Source organism: Carassius carassius, chromosome 25 (assembly GCF_963082965.1).
Source record: "Carassius carassius chromosome 25, fCarCar2.1, whole genome shotgun sequence".
NCBI lineage: Eukaryota > Metazoa > Chordata > Actinopteri > Cypriniformes > Cyprinidae > Carassius > Carassius carassius.
Genome location: NC_081779.1, coordinates 7,384,192 through 7,406,155, shown reverse-complemented (window position 1 = coordinate 7,406,155; position 21,964 = coordinate 7,384,192). Strand labels below are relative to the sequence as shown.

At 37.0% G+C, this 21,964-nt stretch overlaps 1 protein-coding gene across 1 annotated transcript; it reads left to right on the top strand.

Annotated features, from left to right (window-relative positions):
* The first annotated feature begins 1,897 nt into the window (after nt 1-1,897).
* Nucleotides 1,898-16,329, top strand: si:dkey-266f7.9 (uncharacterized protein LOC100006223 homolog). The gene is made up of 4 exons (XM_059509222.1): nt 1,898-2,065; nt 13,651-13,738; nt 14,077-14,647; nt 15,830-16,329. Exons 2-4 carry the CDS (start codon nt 13,683-13,685, stop codon nt 16,103-16,105), a joined length of 903 nt encoding a protein of 300 aa, XP_059365205.1. The 5' UTR covers nt 1,898-2,065; nt 13,651-13,682; the 3' UTR covers nt 16,106-16,329.
* The last annotated feature ends 5,635 nt before the right edge of the window (nt 16,330-21,964 follow it).

Sequence of the window (21,964 nt, the reverse complement as noted above, 5' to 3'; positions counted from 1 at the left end):
ATCTCACAATCCCCTTCCTCAGTTTTCATACAAAATGAATTGAAAATGACTCGTTTTGCACCATGTATGGTTTAGCAAAGAGAGCGATGGAGGGAAACGTAAAATCAAGTTTTAACAAAGGTTGTTTGAAGGATTTGATGTGGAGACCAAAGACACTGAAAGACAACTACGCTTTGAACTTGCAATTACTCCACCATAGACAGACATGGATTAGAATCATCAACCAATAGAAAATGACTGTTTCCCTGTAATTACACAACAGACAAAAGGAAACAAGGGACATAAAGAATCAAAATACACATCCTGTCACCACAGACACTAATGAGAAACACATAGAGAGAGCGCGGGGACGGAAAAGATAAACGAGGAAAGCTCAAGTCTGTTCTTTAAGAAAAGCACCAAATGAAGTAAAATTTATTATCAGCATTCGTTATAAAGCACGCAGCTTTCGTGGACTGTATTATATCTTCATAATTGGTGTCAGAGTCCAGTTTGGATTTTAAAAAGAAATCCTAATTGACTAATGTGATGAGGGAATTGGTGTGCAACAGCTGGGACAAAAGACATTGTAGAGGTGATATTTGTTGAAATATCAAAACACCACTTTATATTGCACAACCAAAGCGGATTGCCATAGACTGTGTTGAATATTGTTTACTCAGATAAAGTCAAAATCATTGCATTAAAATGTGCTTTGTTAAATGTTTGATGGCCTAAAAACATTAACATATTTATATATGCCACCTCATACAAGCAAAGCTAATAGAAGCACAATTACAGAAAATACATTAGGATTAAAGGGAAAACCAGGCACATTTTCATTTTAATTAACTATGTTTATTATTTATTTCAGAAGATATGGTTCAGAGAGTGTGGGGGATGTAAGCTGATGGGAACAGAATAAGCAGAAATGAGATGCATAGATAACGTCATGCTGGGCATTATTATAGTGTTTCACTGTTAACTGCATTTGAGCTTTTAAAATTGAAAACCGTTTTTCTGTTGTAAAGTGCAATGCAATAGCAATAAAAATAGATGGGATTGAAAATCGTATACAATGCTTTTGTGTTCACTCACAAAGTTTTGTGTTCTTATAAGAAAGAATATACACCAATGCAAAAGCATTGAAATATAATTTTCCCTCCTGCAGTATCTCATATTCCATCACCGTGTCCCTTTAGCAGCAATCGCTTGTTGGACACAACACAAACAATCAAAAAAGCAAGATTAAAGACAGCAACTCTGCAGAAAACAGATTATATGTTTACATTCAAATGACAAATGCAGTATGCTAATGCTAAGGCTGTTTTGTTTTTCAGAAATTTAAACTCACTTTCCAAGGTTTGATGCTGTACTGTACACACAACTTCAAAGATGTTAGCTCTGGAAGTAAGTTTTTTGCTGCACCCCTGGAGAAAAAAACAGAACTCTAGATAGCTCACAGAAAATGTAAACTTATATTTTCCCATAAACCCCGGGGGAAAAAGGTAACTTTGACCATGTTTATCGTAAGTTCAGGCTTATGTTTATTCACACTAAACCCATATGTTTATTCTGGGAGATAATGTATCTTTAATATACATATACAGAATACACCTGCAAGGTGTTTTATTTTATTTTAGCTATTTTATTCCATATAGAGCTTTTCTATTTCTGCCTTCCTTTTCTTTGTGTTTGCTCATTAATAAACATATAGAGTATATAGTAAAAAAAAAAAACACCTAAACAAAACAAAAAAAAAGTTAGTCTACTGAAGATTTTGAAATATTATTTTTGAAACATCATTTGATATGCAGGGCAACTGAGTTCAGTGTGGAGCATTTTGTCCGTTCTCATTGAGTCAGCATTTTACTGTACACTATTAATAGGCACAATGGCCCCTCAAACAAAAGGGTCAGTTTGTATTGGTGCCTCCAACAAGCTCAAGCCAGAACTGTGCACTCACTGAAAAAAAAGGTACAAAACCAACAGCGGTCTTTTCAGCTAGCCTGACACTGCCTAGGTGGTTCTTTGTGCATCTGCATCACAGACCTCTTCAGGTTCACCAGCAAACCCAACTTACACGGTAAGAGATGACTTCTCCAGCTAGGATTGAGATGAATTTGCATATTAAAGTTGTATTTACCAACACAGTGTTACACACAAAAAAAAATGATGGGTTAAAAATAACCCAACTTGGGTTGTTCTATAACCCAACCACTGGGTCACTATTGCACCAGTCCAACAGTAGTTAATTTGACCCAGCAAGATGGGTTGATCATTTTTAACCCAACAGATGAGTTAAATATTCTACCCAAACGTTGGGTCAAATTAAATACAATTATGGGTTGATTTAACTACATATTTGTTAAATATTCTACCCAAACTTTGGGTCAAATTAAATACAATTATGGGTTGATTTAACTACATATTTGTTATGTAGCGTACCCAAATGCTGGGTCAAATTAATTACAATTCTGGGTTGATTCAACTACATATTAAGATGGGTAAAATTAACCCATAAACCAGATTAAGTCTAACATTACAGTACAATAGGAAAATAAACTGCAATAGACTACCCATAAAAAACTGTGAAACTACAAACCTAGAACCGAATACATGCTAGATTTATGCATATTATGCAATAATAGCAAAGCAATGGAATGTTTAAATAAATTTATTATATTAATATCAACAATACAGTAGAAATGATTCAGTTCAAACATTCAGAGAAAAACAACAATTTCGATTGAACTGCCTGAACATTCAACAGACCAACAGCAGCTCTATAGTGAATAAATTCAAATTCCTTATAAATTTATTATATTAATATCAAGAATACAGTAGAAATGATTCAGTTCAAACATTCAGAGAAAAACAACAATTTCGATTGAACTGCCTGAACATTCAACAGACCAACAGCAGCTCTATAGTGAACAAATTCAAATTCCTAATTGCTGCTTTTAAGAGCCATTAGCTCTACTTGCAAGCAAGAATTCTAGTTTGAATAAACTTAACCATTTTAGACGAAGGCCTGAAATGCACTCTGATCATTTCCCAGCGTCAGAATGTGGGGGGATGACTTGCATGCCTTGGCCTCATGGAGGTACTCCACCATGTTTATTCCAGGCTAAAAAAGAAAATACAAGAGAGCGAGAGTACGAGTGAGTAAGGACCAAATGTCAACCGATTACTATAGTAGAATTGAAATACAGACATTGTGAGGACCATTTTCCTGGTCCTCACTAGAGAAATTACTGCTTTACAATTTGGAAAAGATTCAGTGCATTTCTAATTAAAAAAGTTGAACTGTAATAGTTCACATTTCATTGCAAATAACCAATATTCCAAACCTTTTTTGACTAAGGCTACGTTCACACTGCAGGGCTTAATGCTCAATTCCGTTGTTTTTTTTTTTATTTGATTTTTTTGCAAGGCTGTTCACATATCCAATTAAATGCGACCTTTTGTGATCGTCCGCCATGGTTGTTGTTTATCTTCTCGTTCCCGCCTACTTCAATGCAGAATTGTGATGTTTGTAGCGTATCAATGATGTACGGGTCGGACAGAATGTGGCCTGGTCGTTCAGACGGAGGTCACATTTCAAAAGATCGGATACGTATCGGATTCAGGACCACATACCCAAGTGGCCTGGGTCACATTTGAAAAGATCGGATCTTTGTCGTTCAGACTGTCATGAAAAGATCAGATACAGTTCGCATAGGGGCAAAAAAATCGGAATTGGGTCGTTTCAGCCTGCAGTGTGAACGTAGCCTTAGTCTTAGAGCATATAGCTCACATTACAGAAAACAATTTAACAGACCTCAATTGACCTAAAAAGTCATAAATTGATTGATCTAACATTACAATAAACATGCTGAGAAAATGCGTGCGGCTCACTTATCTGACTATCCTATCTGGCCGATAGGCAGCAGGGTTAGGTAGTCAGATAGTTGGGCTGCAAATGCTTTGTAGATTTAGAAGACTTCTTTAGAGTCAACCTCATGGAGTCAGGTCCAAATGGGTTAAAATACAAAAGTGTCAACCTTCTGATAAAAGTTAATTTCTGCACTCAATACTTTGTTGGTGCCCGTTTTAGAACGAATTACTGCATCAGTGTGGTACAGAGGTAATCAACCTGTGGCACTGCTGAGGTGTTCTAGGATGCTTTGATCGTGACCAACGAGTTGTAAGCTTGTAGAACAGCTAATACTGTCAGGCTATTTTTGATGCCTGTCCCCAAAAGTATAGTAAAACAAACCTGGATATGCATGTGTGTGTGCACAGTATTGAGCTCAGATAGGTTGATAAAATGAATAAAGTTTCCCCTTTAGATGTGCATGAGGACTTACAGGCTTATGGTTGATGAAGGCCAGGCTGCATTCCTGTATGGTGAGGCAAACTACTTTCACACCGTGGCCACTGCCAACTCTGTAAATTGTAAGTAGAAGCAAGGCTGGCAACTGCATCAGGGTGAGTTCCCCAACACCATCTGTAGGAAGACATAGGTGTCAATACGATGTGAAAAAGCATACCTGTGATTTCACAATACCTGCGATTTCATCGTATATAATTGCATAAATACCCCACATCTTCCATTGCATTCCCTGCATTTACAAGACCTGCTGACAAGAATATATTACCTTGTGTTAATCTATCCAGGGGCAATGTCAGCTTCCCCTCCTGTCTTACAGGTACAGGATCTTCTCAGCATAAATGGGTAGCCAATTTCAGACAACTTTGATGCAGCATCCCCATGTAGGACAAGAAAGTCCCGTGCAATCTATAAAATGGAAAACACATTTTTAAAACCAATTTAATGTGGCACAGTAATAAGACATTATAAACAATGTTTCCTCATATGTAAGATCATATTTCCCTATACCTACCATGCCTTTGGTCATTAAGCGAGGGAACTCTTCGAGGATCTGATCGATGGTCCAATTGTTGTCCCTAATCCACGTGGTCCTTTGTAGGCCTCTATCTGGCTGAGGGGCTGAGAATTGTTTCTCAACCATTCGTTAAACTGTGACGCACGTTCGTCTGATATGGTACATTCTGTAAAAAAAGAACAAAGTTGTCAGAAACTGAAATATGGATGTTTTGCTTCAAATAATTTTTTTTTTCTAATTTAAGGCCTCAAATTCCCAATCATTTATTTAAAACTTTTTAAAGGACCTGCGGGAAAATTTTCACATGTACAAACCCTAGTGTGTATTCTTTGGTGAGGATTCACCAGAAATAGGAGATCTACACAGGAAATCTAGCAAAAACAGAAGGGGGCCTGGTAGAGCCCTCGGCTGACTCCAGTAAACTAAGAAAAGTTTAAATTGAAAATCGAATTGGATTGCAACCTTAAAAATCAAACTAAAATGGTTTGAGGATCATGACAACCCAAATAAATCTCAATGACATTAAAAAAACCACTCACGTTGCCACTGCTTGAGTCTTTCAAACAGGTAAAAGACTGAACCAAACCCGAAGCCAGTGCCTTTTTGATATCTGATGTAGGACTGTTAATCAGAAACACACACACAGGTAAAAACTAGATTAGAAAACTACATTTAAATGGATTGTTTGGATTGTGGGAAATAAAGTAGTATGAAATAGTTAATATAGGCAATGTGAAGGAATTAATTTATAACGAGAGTCTCTTTTTCATTTCAAGTTTTAATTTGGTTATTATCCATAACAAGTACTTCCAGTGAGTTGGCTAGAACAAATAAATGTAAAAAACCTTACTCCACTCATTGCAGTTGTATCGTTGACTTTTTCTTCTATAAAAGGCTGTGTCCGTTCAACTAGGCACTATTTTCTGTATTTGCTGTGCAACCTTTTATCAATCATGCAAAAGCTTGCAGAAGAACATGTTGTGCCGTGCGGTCACTTGCAGGCATTGAACAACAGAGGTGCATTGATATGTTGCATAGCACATACAGAACATTTTTACCCAGTGACAGCATTTTTTAAAAGAACAAGTCAACAATATAAATGCAATGAATTTTGTGGAGTAAACGTAAAATAACCAAATCAAAATTCAAGACACAGGACTTGGGTTATTAATTAAAACCTTTGCATTGGCCATATTGACGGTAAGCGTTTCATATATATTTATGTCCTATAATTCAAACTACCACTTTAAAGTACTGCTGAAAAATTATATTTCATAAGAATTCATGTCTGAAAAGGGCTTGAGTAGCAATGCAGACTTGATATACGGTAGATGGGAAAACTAAATTCTTACCTCTAATGTTAAATCTTTAGACAAGTCACAAGGTCTGTCAGCTGCCAGTCTGTCAAAGTGTTAATGACAAAGTTGTCCATTGATCTGAAACAAACACAAAAAGAGCTTAAGCAAAAATACAATTGCTATAGTATTAACTATTCATACGTCACCATGCAAAAGCAATGTAGACTACAGCAGCAGAAAATGTAAAACGATGTGAAGATACCAGCAATTTTATTTAGCATCACAAAATATAGAGAAAACAATACTCCCTCTCTATATATAATTCATAAATTGCATACATGTAAATTGTCTGTTCTTACAGCACAAGAATATTTGTGGCTGCTCACAGCATAGCCTTCAGTGCAATATTATATTATATATTTCTTGATGTTACAGACCCCGCGCAGAAGGCCAAGTAACGTTAAGACCGATAAGACAGTTCTGCAAAATAAGTGCATCCGATCTTTATACGTATATATAACTAAATAAACCAAACACAAATTTGAAGTAAACTCATAATGAACACTATAACTTTGTAACTGGAGTCAATTTGAATAGAATTAAACGCGTTTCACAATCACCTCGTGTTACAGCGTTAAAAAAAATGGCGGACAGTCTGCATATCCACAATCCCGATAACGTGGCGGCTAGATTGACCGTGCTTTTCTACTTGGCGGCTGGGTTGACCGCAGTGAAATATCAGCGGTATGAGCATATACATTTACATTACAGATCTCGTGTGCATATTATCAAGTTTTTGTAACAATACCTGCAAAATAAAAGGAAAGCTTGATGAGGAAACATCCGTGTAACGTCTCACCAAATGCTCTGCAGATGTCAGGGCGCAGGCGCGCACACAGCTCCTCTTCTTCTTCTTCTTCTTTGTTTTTAACGGCGGTTGGCAACCAGCTTTTGGTGCATTACCGCCCCCTTCTGCTCCGGAGTGTGAATCAGACAATAGGCTTACAATCTAGTTTCTACATAAAAAAAAAAAAAAAAAAAAAAAAAAAAAAAACACTTTCATTCATTACCCAACACACTTACCCATATCCCTATTTTATCTTCATAACCTATTGAACAAACCAGTTTCCCTTAAGAAAGTTAACAATATCCTAACCTGTGCTCTATCACCTATGCTCAACACTCCTTTTAATGTTAAATCCTGCACCCCTATTTCCCTCAAATTATTCCTCATTGTTACTCTCTGTTCCTCATACCTCCTGCATCTTATAATTATGTGCTCCACTGACTCCTCTTCCTGACACCACTCACACAAGCCTGTCTCGTGTTTTCCTATCATTTTCAGTGATCTGTTTAAAGCACCATGCCCCAGCCTTAACCTTGTCACTACAGTTTCCTCTCTCCTGTGCCCACCACCTAACCTATTTATTTTTACACTCTTTTGAATTTGATATAAATGCCTTCCTTTCTCCTCTCTGTCCCACCTTTCTTGCCAAATTTGGTTAGTTTTTTCCCAGATGATACTTTTGACCTCTGCTTTACTTATTTTAATTTGCATTTCTATATTTCCCTTCTTTAAAGCCCTCTTTGCCAATTCATCCACCTGCTCATTCCCTTTCACCCCTACATGTGCTGGAACCCACATAAATTGTACCTGTCCTCCTTGATTTGTTATTCTTGTTACTGACTGAAGGACTTCATATAATACATCTTGACGGCTAGAGTGAAAAGACCTTAAACTCTCAAGGACTGAGGATGAATCGGTGCATATCAGAACCTTTTCTTGACTTGTTTTTTCCACCCACCTTAACGCAACTAATACTGCCACCATTTCCACTGTATATACTCCTAAAAAATCAGATGTTCTTCTATTAATTCCTATTCCTTTAGCAGGTATTGCCACCCCATATCCTGTCACTCCTGTCTCAGGTTTCTTAGAACCATCTGTATACACATGTACAAATTCTTTATAATCTTTATTTATAAGGTACTTAAATGCATTTACCAAATCTATCTGATCTTTTCCATCATCCTTCCTTTTTAATTCTAACAAATACCAGTCAATATCAGGCCAAACAAGTAACCACGGAGCCACCATTGGATATACTACAGTAGGGCTCATCTTCATATAAAATACTCCAAATTCTCTTGCTACCTCGTTGCCTATTCTACTAAAATTCTCTCCTTTGTAACTTGCATTCTCCCAGGTCTCCTGCAACACTATTTTTGTGGGGTGGAACTCATTATGACCCTGCAAATTAGCCCAATAATTTGTCATCAGCTGCCTCCTTCTAATTGCTAACGGCATTTCTCCCATTTCTACCTGCAGTGCAGGTACTGGTGAAGTTTTAAAAGCACCACTACACACTCTTAATGCCTGTGCCTGGATCCCATCTAGTTTCTTTAATAGAGATTTGGCTGCTGACCCATAAGCTACACTCCCATAATCCAACACAGATCTAATCAATGCCACATATACTGTTTTTAATGCATAACAACTAGCTCCCCATTGCCTACCTGTCAAACATCTCATTACATTAATTACTTTTTTGCATTTTCCTTCTATTTTCTTTATATGATCTACCCATGTTAACCGTGAATCGAAAATAATCCCCAAAAATTTGAAAGTTCCAACCCTTTCTAATTCTTTCCCATACATATTTAACTTCATCCCTTCCTTAATTTGTTTCTTGGTGAAAAAGACTGTTTGAGTTTTTTCTATTGAAAACTTAAACCCCCAATCATATCCCCACTCCACCACCTCATCAATTGCTCCTTGTACTTTCCTGATTGCATGCTCCATATTCCTTCCCCTTTTCCACAACGCCCCATCATCCGCAAACAGTGACCTCCCTATATCCATTGGTACCTTAGTAAAGACATCATCAATCATGATGATAAAAAGTAGTGGGCTAATCACACTGCCTTGAGGTGTTCCATTGCCCACATCGAACTGACTTGATATGTCTGACCCTATTCGTACTTCAATTTTTCTTCCAAACAAAAAATTCTTTATCCAATTAAAAACTCTTCCACCTAGACCCATCAAGTGCAACTTTATCAACAATCCTTCCTTCCACATCATGTCATACGCTTTTTCTATATCAAAAAACACTGTAATGACTGATTCCTTATTTGCCTGAGCCTTTCTTATTTCATTTTCTAGTCTTATAACCGAATCCATGGTACTCCTCCCTTTCCTAAAACCACTTTGATATTTTGCTAGTTTTCCACTTTTTTCTAGTATATATGATAACCTTTCTGTTATCATCCTTTCCATAATTTTGCATACATTTGATGTTAATGCTATTGGTCTATAACTTGTGGGTTTAGAAGGATCCTTGCCTGGTTTCCTTATTGGAATAACTACTGCTTCTTTCCATGCATTCGGTAATCTTCCCTCCTCCCACACTCTGTTATAAAGGTTCAGCAACTTTAAGAGTGCTTCTTTCCCTAGATGTTTTAGCATGACGTAGCATATCTGATCTTTTCCTGGAGATGTTGGTTTAGCTTTATTTATTGCTCTAATCAACTCTGCCATACTAAAAGGTTCATCAATTGTATCATCAGTTTTTTCCCTCCAGTCTAACACACCAGGATACTGATTCATTGTGTTTTCCTTTCTCATTTTGCATACTTCTGACAAGTTATCTGAACTGTGAATTTTTACAAATGTTTTTGCCATTACCTCTGCCTTATCCTTATTGGAGATTGCTGTACCTTCCTCAGTAATTATAACTGGAATTTCCCTTTCCCTCCTTACTCCACCCATCCTTTTTATCATTCCCCAAACCTCACCAACAGGCGTTGTTCTTCCTATTTCATTGCAAAAGTTCCTCCAACTTGCCCTTTTAGCTTGACGCACTGTTCTTCTCACATTAGCCTGTGCCTTTTTATACAGAATCAAATGCTGCATGTTATGGGTGTTTTTAACTAGTTTAAATGCTCTATTCCTGTTTTTAACAGCTTGACGACACTCTTCTGTCCACCATGGTACCAGTTTTTTATTCCTCCTTTGTTTACTCCTTGGAATAGATCCACCTGCTGCCATAATAATTGCTGATGTTATTTGTTTGTTTGTTTCATCTATATTGCCAGAAATGTCTATCTTTGATAATGATTCCTCACTTAATTGCTGGAATTTTACCCAATCTGCTCTTCTAAAACCCCATTTTGGTATTCCTTCACCTGGTCTTATTTCCACTCGCTCTCCCACTGAGCATGATACTGGGTAGTGATCGCTGCCCACTGTAGTATCGCTCCAAACATGCCAGTTACTTATTCCAGCCAAGGGATTAGACACTAATGTAATATCCAATGCCGATTCATTTCCTGTTGTTATGTTTATTCTTGTTCCTCTTCCGTCATTCATACACACCAATTCCTTATCATCCATCAAATCTTCTATTACCCTTCCATTTACATCTGTATGTGAGCCCCCCCATATTTTACTGTGAGCATTAAAATCTGCACACCATATTACTTTGTTTCTATTATTTCCTTGTATCCTTAATAACCTATCTACTTCCAACCTTTTGCAAGGATTATAGTAGTTTATTATAACCACTTCCTCCCCTCTTTCCCACACTACTACCTTAATGTATTCTAAATCCTCTCCCTTTTCCAGTACCCTATATGGAACATCTTGTTTAATAAACGTAGCACATCCTCCTCCTCCCCGTCCCCCATTTTCTCTGTCATTTCTTATCCCTATAAATCCATGAATCACAAACTCTAAATTTGGCTTTAACCAAGTTTCCTGGATACACACTACATCTGGATTTATTTTCCTGTCTTTAATGAAATGTTTGAATTCCTGACCATTGGCCAGTAAACTTCTTGCATTCCATTGTAAGATGATAACCATTAATATTAACCAATACATGGTGCTTCCTGGCTTGACTGATTGGTGAGGTTCTCCCTCACTTCTTCCCACGTCAGTCCCACTAGTCCTAAATGATTTACTGCTGCTTTGACAACCAGCTGTATTTTATCATTTTTTGATTTAACTTCAGCTGTACTGTTTATCACTCCTGCAATAAACGTCACCAAGTCCTTTTTATCCACATAAATCTTGTCACTTGTTCTTTGTTGTTGTTCTTCCACCCCCAACTCTGCTTGTTCTATAGTGATATTATTGTGTACTCTTGACACTCTTGCTGCTTCTGCATAAGTGATCCTTCTTTCAACTCTTATTTTCTGGATTTTATTTTCCTGTCTCATCACCTCACATCCTCTATAAGCCACATTATGGCTTCCTCCACAATTACAACATTTTGGTTGCACTCCTGCTCCACACTTTCCGTAGTCATGCTCGCCCCCACATCTAGCACATCTCTTCTTCTCTTTACAGTTATTGGCTATGTGTCCAAACCTCTGACAGTTAAAACACCTCAATGGTTTTGGTACATACATTCTCACTGGGTAGCTCATATAACCTAGGTATACCTTTTTTGGCATATTTCCCCCCTCAAATTCAATCAATACCGTTTCACTATCCTTTTTCACTCCTTCTCTTGTAGTTTTTAATCTTTGTGCAATCACTATTTCCCCCCCTTTAAGATGTCTCTTAAGTTCTTCCATTCCTACATTCATTGGTACCCCTGTGATCACTCCTTTGCATCTTCCACCATTTTGTTCTCCCACCCTCCGTGTGTTTATCACTTTCAGTTTTCCAATCTCTTTTACTTTGATTGCTTTCTCAAATTGATCTTCATTTGCACAATTGACCAACAAATTTCCATCATTTAGGACCTTAGCATATAAGATCTCCCCTATCTTACTTGCCAGATGTTTTGTTAATACAAACGGGTTGATTATCTTCATGTTTTCTTGATCTTTTTCATTGAATCTTATTATGACTATAAAATTCTCATGTATTTCCTTCTCATTTCGCTCATGTTCTTCTTCCTCACTTTCCGAATTCTCATCATTTTCATTCCTTATTCTTTTATTCCCTTTTACCTGACTGACTCTCTTTTTTGAAACCTCTCCCTTCAATATTCCCTCATTTCCTTCTTTCTCTTCACTGTAATCCATTTCCGCCCACCTACCTACGTCTGATCCATTCACGAAGCAGTCGTGCTCAACCGCTCCCAAAACAGTATTTCCAATGTTTTTTGAATTTCCCGCTTTCATTCGATTACTATTTCCTCGATCACGTCCTGCTGATGTCGCCGCCATCCTCCTCCATAGGTCCCACGTTGTGATTCGTTTCTCCGCGGTTGGGTCGTCTACAAGCTTCTCCTTCCCAGAATGCTTTTAGGTGAGATGGCGTGTTGTTCACCAACCCACACAGCTCCTCCTTTCAGTTTTCAAAATAAGAGTCCTGGTTTCTCACCACTGCAGACTTAACCCTGTGCTGATTTACTTTCAAGCCCCGCATCTCTACAATTCACATGAAAAAAAAAATAAAATTATCTCCTTCACAAAATCAGATTATCTCACTGTTTTTACCTATTTTAATCAGTCAAACACTGTGTAATGCCTTCATGTCACATTAAAAGCTTCAGGAAAAACAAGCGCTCGTTATAGCCAGCAAATAAGGCAAAGCAACTGACAGTAAACTAGTTAACTGGCGAATCACCTGCTTTAAACTAGCTTTCAAATTAGCGTGGCGAATTCAATAAACGTGACTATATATGCTCATGGGCTTTATGAACTTGTTTAATTAAAGTTAATTAATTAATATTATTCAGACCAAACGGATAAGCTGTAGGCTACCAGTGCTTCCATGATAATGGCTAACGTTAGCTACAATGTTTGCCAAACCAACAAACTTGCCTCGACAATATACTACTTTAATAGGTAACTTAACACGGACAAAGTGAATTAGACACGTAGCGTACACATACCTTTTATTACTTCTTCTCCTCACTGGATGAGCAGTCAGGTTCTCTGCTGTGTCGAGCTCTCGGTGTGTGGACTCTTGTGACGATGTGATGATGAGGTTCGAAGCACAAACAACCCATGTGCTGGGTCAAATGAAATAAGTTGGGTTGATGGATTTTGACCCAACGCATGAGTTGCACAAAATAACCCAAATTCCATATAAATAACCCATAATGGGTAAAGCATTTCATAACCCAGCTGTTGGGTAGATTAAATAACCCAACATTTTTTAGAGTGAAGGAGGGTTTTAGTTTTGCTATTTGCAGTGTTACAAATCCACCATACAAATACTGTGGAGTCCAGAAGTCTGTAAATCTGGAACGCTTTTCAGTTTAAAACTGAAAAACCATTAAAAAAAAAAAAAAATACATAAAATGAATCATACTTTTTTTTTTAGATTTTCTTTCTTGTAGGCATATAGAAACAGACTTCTGGACCCCATAAAATAATTAACAAATATCAGATTTTTGCAGGGTGATGTCATTCCACAAAAAAAAAAAGAAAAAAGAAGAAGATAAAAAATCTTTAATAAGTGTCTAATTGAACTCCTGTCGGTTCTAATTGGATTATTCTAATGATTATCTTTATAGTAAAGGATCAGTGGCCATTGAAAAGGCTCATTATGGAAGGCACCAGAAGACGCATTTTGCAGCTAATGGTGATGGGCATTTTGCTGGGGTGAGGTTCTTAATACCCATAATTCCAAAACCTCTTTCATAGTATTGTATATACCAAATTATAGTTCTTATTCCATTTACAGTAAAGCATGCCAAAATCCATTTCACCATTATCCATTATTTTAACAAGTGCTTTTATCTCATACTGGCCAAATGGATCTGTTTCTCTTTGTCTACCTGGTATTATCAGAAGCAAATGAACCAATTATCTAATTTCATTTCATCCATCCATTATAGATAAGCATGAATGCTTTCAAAGTAATCTTGTATTTTTTTTGCAAGGCAGGTAAGTACGCATTCTTTGTCTGATGATGATCTGACCTCTGTTTGACCTCATAGTGCGAACGTCTCAGGATACAGGGCCATCCAGACCCCTGACTATGATGACACCTCCATGCCTGAGATCCTGAACCCTTCCTGGATGGCCACCATCCCCGACATCTACTCCCTATCAGATGTGACAATGCCCGGCACACACAACACCATGGCCCTGTATGGTGGCTCACTCGCAGAATGCAACTCCTGGTCCCTTGCCCTCCAGCTGCGCGCTGGAATCCGCTTTCTGGATATCCGTGTTCGGCATGCTAAAGGCAACTTGACCATCCACCATGGCATCTCATATCAGTATGCTCACTTTGGGGACGTGTTAATGGAGGTGGTGGCTTTCCTAAGGGAGTTTCCTTCAGAAACCGTGTTGATGAGGCTGAAAGAGGAGTTGAGCAACACGCAGGATATTTACGGTGCAGTGGTGCGCTATATTAATGAGTATGCACACTGGGACCTGCTGTGGCACAGCCATGAGATGCCCAGCATGGGGGAGGCACGAGGAAAGCTGATCGTACTGCAAGACTTCACTGGCCCTGACTTGGGAATACGCTACAACTCACTGGCCATAGCAGATGACTGGAAGGTAAGGACACATTCATCGGTTTGTGAATATGGGAGGGCTTTTCACCTTTTTCATTTTTGTGAGCTTGTGGAGAAAACAAACTCTCTTAAAAGACACTTTCACACTTTTACTGATTTATTATTTTTTTATTTCTTTTGAAATTCGCCAAATTATGGTAATGGAAATACATTTTAAACACTTTTGGAATATAATTTCTGACAGTTGCTTAGGCATTCTTTGTGCAATTATAATTATATACAATTGCTGCTTGACTGGAAATGACAAATAAAATATTCTGTTAACAAGTGATATTGACCATAAGTTATTTTTTAATAACTTGTTTAATTTCTCAAGTAACATGTATAAACATAATATAATCATGTTTTTTTATAAAAAAAGATTGTGTTTTTTTATGTTATGTTTTTCAACATTAAAACTAAAAATCAATAAACAACAACAACAATAATAATAATAAATGTTTCTTGAGTAGCAAATCTATATGTAGAACGATTTATAAAGGATCACGTGACACTGAAAAATCAGCTACATAATCACAGTACCTAATAAATTATATATTAATATATATTCAAATAGAAAAACAGTTACTTGAAACTGTAATAATATTTCACAATATTACGGTTTTTACCCTATTTTTAATCAAATAAATGTAGCCTTAGTGAGCAGAAGAGTTTCATTTCAAAACCATAAAATCTTACAGATCCCAAACTATTGAACATGATAATGTACATAATTTAACTATATATACAGAAATGTATTAATTCACTATTTGCTTAGATTATCATAGTTTTTAAAAAAAAAAATTATATTTGTATAATGGATTTTCAGTTTAAGATTAAAAGTCAGAATCTGCCATGAAGGGTAGCTTTTATGCTTCCAAGAAAGTTTTAATGTTTAGTGTTTTCATGTTCATTTAACCAAAAGAAGATAAAAATCTATTACTTTTTAAAATCAACTGCTGGAAAATAAAATACGCATGTACCAAGCCCAGGAAAAATAAAATATTAAATTAAATAATCTTTTCAATGGGTTCCGGAAAACAGACTTACTGAGATCCTGAAACTTTATATTTAGTTTCCAAAGTATAATCTTCATCTGTCAACTGTCTTTAAAAATCCATCAGAGCGAGGTTTTGCTCCCCCACCACATCTCAAACTGTACTGATAAAACCTTTTCTCGCCCCAGGTGTCCTCTCTGCAGCTGGAGGAAGTGGAGAAGAAATGGAGAAGTGTCTCCACTCATCTGGAGGCGGCTGCGGTTGGTAACAAAAACCGAATGTTCCTCACCTACAGCAGCGGTGCCAGTATCCTGGCACATCCCAATGCCCTGGCCCGTCTAATAAACCCCCGCCTGCACGGATATCTGACAGGCTATGTCGGTCAAAGGAAGCGGTTTGGTATTGTAACAATGGACTTTCCTGGTTCTAAGTTAGTGCAAACTATTATAGGTTTCAATTATTGAGAGACAACATCAGGATGTCAGGACAAATACACCTGGAACTCACTAAAATACTTCATTAAATTGACACAAATCCCAGGTATAACTCTGACTCAAATTACCCATACTCTTGAAATCTCCATAACCGTGACAGAATTTTGGAATATCTGACTTAATAAAGCACTTTGAAAAATTTCTGTCATAACACCATGTCATGACAAAATTTTAAATAAAATGCTCTCCTGCCACTTCATAAAGACATTAATAAGATAGTCTGCATTTTCATGGCACTCAAAATAGAACGTACTGTCCTCTTTTTGTGTACAACACAAAGGAAAAGGTGTTAACTAGCATCCATCTCCGAATAGTCTTCAGCAAGCTGACTTAACACAAAGCAGAAGAAAAGTTTGTTTTTCGATAGTATTACATAAGTGTCAGATGTTACAAATGGAAACTTTCTCACACTAACACTGTTAGTTTTATTTTTGTTCCATTTCAAGGGCAAGTTCAAGTTTAATTCAAATCAAATCTGTATCTTGATTTGCTAACAAGAAAGGGCTCATAAGAATCAGACTTGCAAACACACTGCAAAGTATTGCGAGGAACATTTTCAGTGTTATATGATATCCTATCCACATTGCCGGAAGAATGTGGAGTGAAAAGTACATCCTGAAAATCATTTGGTTCCAGTATTCTATTTTAAAGTTTTAAAGCCTTTCACACTAAGCATGACGACTTACGGAAACCGTTTCCACATCAGGAATAAATAAATAAATAATAATTATTATGTGAAAAAAGTCAGAATTGAGAGATGTAGGGCCATACTTTAATGATCTAAGCTCATGGTCTAAAGAGCACGGTGCAACTGCGCTTAGGGCATGTCCGAATCAAACCATTTAAGGATGGGAAAAATGTCCTAAAAGGGTTGACTCTTGCTTTTAATGTGTAATGGGTTTGTTTTACATGGCGGAATTTGCAAGAGCAAAGACCGAACACTTCTCCAGAGAGGAAAGATTCTGCTCATGTGCAAGGTTAAAGTGCTCGAGCAGACCCTCTACGGGGCACAATAATAATATTTTACATTGTAATCCTTTCATTTGAAATATTTGGAATGTTTGTGTGCTGTTAAGCGTCCCTATGTGTGTAATAAGCAGAGTGTACGTATGTTGTTCACCCGCTTATGGGCGCATATTACGAACGCGCTCTTTAAATAATAAATAAATAAATAAAATATTCCATAATTGACTTTAGAACAGGTTTTAGTTGGGCAATGACACAGTCTATTTCAGTTGCCTCAAAAAAGCAACGCATCAACATTGCGCCTGAAATTGCCTCGTTTTCAGACCAGCACACCCATTAGCACACAAATGGATGCCAATGTATTTGCTATTTAAACAACATGGTGCAGGATGGGAAAATGATTAGGCCTACTACTACTGAAGCTAGCAAAAAACACTTGCGTTGGTCCTGGCGGCGCATTGCGCTGTGTGTTGCTTGAAAGTCAGAATTCTAAATTTAAATCTTGCCGTTCTTAGTTTACATTCTGACTTTTTTTTTTTCAGAAATCTGAGCTTCTATCTAGCAATTCTGGCTTTTTTCCCTCAGAATTCTGAGTATGTCGCAATTCTGTTGTTTGTTTTAGGATTCTAAGTTTATGGGTCCTATTTTAATGATCTAAGTGCATGGTCTAAAGCGCACGGCACAGCTGCACTCAGGGAGTGTCCGAATCCACGTTTGCAAGTTAATGACGGGAAAATGGTCAGCACGCTCGGGTTCATGGTCTAAATGGGTTTTCACTATTCTCTTAATGAGTAACGATAGTTTTTTGGGGCGTAATGTGCAATAAACCAATCAGAGTCTCATCTCCCATCCCCTTTTAAACCTAGTTGCGCTCGCGCCATGAAAGGTTCACTATTTACATGGCAGAATGTCATTTTCCATTTTTAGAAATGTTTGTGTGCTGCTGGACGTCCCTGTGTGTGTAATAAGCAAAGTGTACACACATTGTGCACTCATATTACTAACACGCTCTTTAAATAAATAAAAAAATAATAATACACCAGACTTTAGACCAGGCTTGAGTTGATCTATGGCGCAGTCTATTTTAATTTCCTCAAAATAGCAACGTGCCAGCAGTGCACCTGAACACACCTCTTTTTAGACCAGCACGCACATAGGCGTGCAAATGGGCGCAAATGCATTTCCTATTTAAACAATGTAGCGCAGGATAGGAAAATGAGAACTGCGTTTTGCTGAATCTAGCAAAAACACTAAAGAGATATGAAATTTAAGTATATGTTTGGAATGACAAAAACATTGAAAGCCAATCGGACTTTACAGAGGTTGAGTTTTTAAAGCGGCAGATAACAAAGTTATCACGCTACAGTGCACGCTAATAATAAACAGTGTTATCATCTGTTGGTATAACTGACTTCCATCTCAGAATACTCTTCAGCAAGCTGAGTTAAAACTAAGAAGAAGAGAAGTTTGTTTTTCAGTATTACATAAGTCTCAGATTTTGCAAATGGAAACGTTCTCACACTAACACTGTTGGTTTTATTTTCTGTTCTATTTCAAGGACAAGTTCGAGTTTTAAATCAAATCTCTGCCACAGCGGTGGAGGGCTGTTGTTTGCCCCCCGATTCTTACCTCAATGACAGGGTCTGCAATGACTCATCTGTGCAAAAGGAAATGTTTAATGCATGCAACACTGAAATCAGCAGGTAATATATAATAACCACAGCCTTCAAAAGCACCTGAACATAAAAGAAACTCAACTTTATCTGACCGAACTGCTCAGAGGATTCTGTATTTGTTCAAGCCTTTATATATGAGGTGATTCATTAGCTCTTATTTCACATTACAGTCAAAGATGTTTAATGAATTGACACTTGGTAAGCACAAATGCATCACCAAGAAGAGCATTTAGAAGAGCATTTAACTGAAATTACTATTATGTTAGCCAAGAATAAAGGCCACACAAACATAACTTTCAAACTCTCAGGTAAAGGTTTTACAGAAAGCCTTGGCCATATATGAGGCAGTTGACTGTTAACAGGCGGTGGAACGGAGCAGGAGGTAACTAGTTTTAAATGTTCAGTGTCACGCTTCTGCGTCCCATCATCTCTTTCCCCCGTGTCTATGACATCACATGAGTGTTCCTGTCCCTGGCTCTGAACACTCGGGTAACAAGGCACGAAGAACGACATCCCATGAGAGGAACAGAATGATGACAGAAGGTGTGTAAATGTGTTCAGCTCTGTGTCCAAATTGTTTTTCCTCCATTCTGCTGCATGCAGATTGGGACAATGAAAAAGCGGGCTGCGAAATTGATGCAAGACAGACTGTGACTGAAGCCGGCAACAAGGCCGTCAAACAGGCTTCGAGTGAAAGACACCAGAGTTGTTACTTGGGGTGGGAATCATAACAAGTTTAATAGATCTCTAATTGAGTTGGGTTATTTAACAGTTCCATTTAATGATACATTTAGAAGTAAGAATAATTTGGGAAACAGAAATGCAAATATGTTGCCAAAAGCTGAGATCATTTTGATTAATAAATGTAAAAATACAGATTGTGGTAACAGTTCATACACGCCTTTATTATTATATGATTTACTGGTCATGCTGTATGTTTTTATAAAGATTTTCAATCGCATTTGTCAGAAAAAAATATATAATTAATTATATAGAATTGTTATATTATTGAAATTGAAATATTAAAATTATTTGGTATGCATTTGATGTGTAACTTTAAAAAAGTAATCTGATTGCAATGCATGCAAAAACAAATTTACTTTAATTTTAGATGCCCTGCTGCACAAAGTAAATAACACCAATTACAACCTTCAGAACACATTTCAGCAATTGAGTGCATCATGGTGTTTAAATCAATCTGTCTTTTAGCCTGAATGGCCTTTAATGACAAGTCATTTGTGCAGTGCAGCCCTTTCTGGGCTGAATACGTCGTGCTCCGCGTGCATTAGCTTGGCTGAATTGATTATCCCATGTAAAAAAAAATATATATATATATATATATGTATGTTCTTAGAGGGTGTTTAAGCCTGTTGCGGTCATTTACCTGTTCCCTACTTTGTCCCTGAATATTTCTGGTCTGATTTATAGAAATTAATCAACTTTCTTTGCTTGAGTCATGCAAGAGATCTATTTGTAATGCACTTAAAAAGTGCCTAATTATTAAAAATTACACTGCCATTAGCACAAATTAAACTTCCTTGCATAATGAGGCAAAACTATTTATATTTTAGTGCTATATTCTGTTTCTAAGGTATGATATTTCTAACAGCACTTGAACTAATAACCTTAGTGGCTGACATGTGCTTCTATTATAAGAATCAAAGATAATTATGCTTCATTCCTAGCTACAGTTAGAAAACAGACAGATTATTTATCCTTGTGCTTTGCTGAAAATCCCTTACCTAATTTACCTAATCACTTACCTTACGTAATATTATCATCAAATCTTGGATTTAATCTTTTTGTTAACTTGTTTTCTTTGAATGAGATCTTTATGCACCAAAATTTTGGTAATTCTCAGATCAAAGAGGCCTATAATCAATCAGTCCCAAAAAGAAATAAAAAACCTGTGCTAATTGAGAGAAAATGAGCTGACAAAAAGATTGAATCCAATATTTGGTAATAATACAGCATAACAAGAAAAGCTATTTTTAAAAGGCTTGTCATTTTTGACTGGGAACACCACACGTGTAAAAAGCTTGGGTGGGGGAAAAGTACATAAATCATCAAATTGAGTATTGGTTACTTTCTGGATACACTTTTCTTTTTTCTTTTCTTTTCTTTTCTTTTCTTTTCTTTTCTTTTCTTTTCTTTTCTTTTGCAAAGATGTGTGTCAAGACCATGAGACCATAACAGTCCACTTTCATTGAAAGGAAAAGCATATACCGGTAGATGTAAAATTCCTCAAAATATCACATTTTATAAAGATTTGGAACAACATTAGGGTGAATAAATGCTGCCAGAATTTACAGAAAACTATAGGCCTACTTGTCTCCCATGACACTTATACATTTTGCTGTTTTAAATTATTTTGACCTTTTGCTCTAAACATATTAAGCTGCATTTGAAATTCGCATTCTAGATAAAATTTGACTGATGGAAGCAGTATTTGTTATTTATCATTTTTATTTCCTTCTTCCTAACTTGATTAGTCAAAGGTCCTCTCAGCGTAATTTGATAAGCCATATACAGTCCAATTTGTAATCTCCCTCTAACATCTTTAGCAAATACACAGTCTTCTTTTTTCTTTTTTTCAAGAGATCTGTATCAGTACAGAAAGCCAGTTTGCGAGGTAAACATCTTAGATTATTAGTCATTTGACGCAGCTGTTTAATTGAGATGGGATCGAGGGCTTCTCCACAGTGAAAGACAGCGAGAGCTGCACAAAAAAATATAAATGTGTCATAGAAGCTGATCGGTCTCGCCGGGAACTATGGGGGAGATTCAAGCGATGATGAAAACTTATGAAAAACACAGTCCAAATAATGATCAAATGAACCGATAAGGCAAAAAATTGTATTGAGATGGAGAAAAAAGGATAATAAGACCCAAAAATGGAAAGCAGAAAGACAACGTGAAGAAAAAAAAGAAAGAAAAAGAAATGGGTGCCTTGCAGAGCAGGAAATGCTGGCAGAGAAAAGCAGGAGGGGAGGTGGAGAAAGAAAAAGGGGAGATTGGGAATCATAAAAAGAGGAAAGCACATTTATAAACACGTCTCTATAGTAACCAACTGGTAATTTGGCTGGTGGGAGAGGGAGGGGCAGGGGGGGGCATGAGGGAACAACATTTACCATAGGCCTGTTATTACGGAGAGAGAGGGGGAAGAGAGCCAGGAATAAAGGGATAA

Excerpts from the sequence above, each read along its gene's own strand:
- si:dkey-266f7.9 (XM_059509222.1), top strand. The coding sequence starts at position 13,683 with ATGGAAGGCACCAGAAGACGCATTTTGCAGCTAATGGTGATGGGCATT. Across the intron at positions 13,739-14,076 it reads GTGATGGGCATTTTGCTGGG|TGCGAACGTCTCAGGATACA; the intron begins GTGAGGTTCTTA and ends TTGACCTCATAG. Across the intron at positions 14,648-15,829 it reads CCATAGCAGATGACTGGAAG|GTGTCCTCTCTGCAGCTGGA; the intron begins GTAAGGACACAT and ends TTCTCGCCCCAG.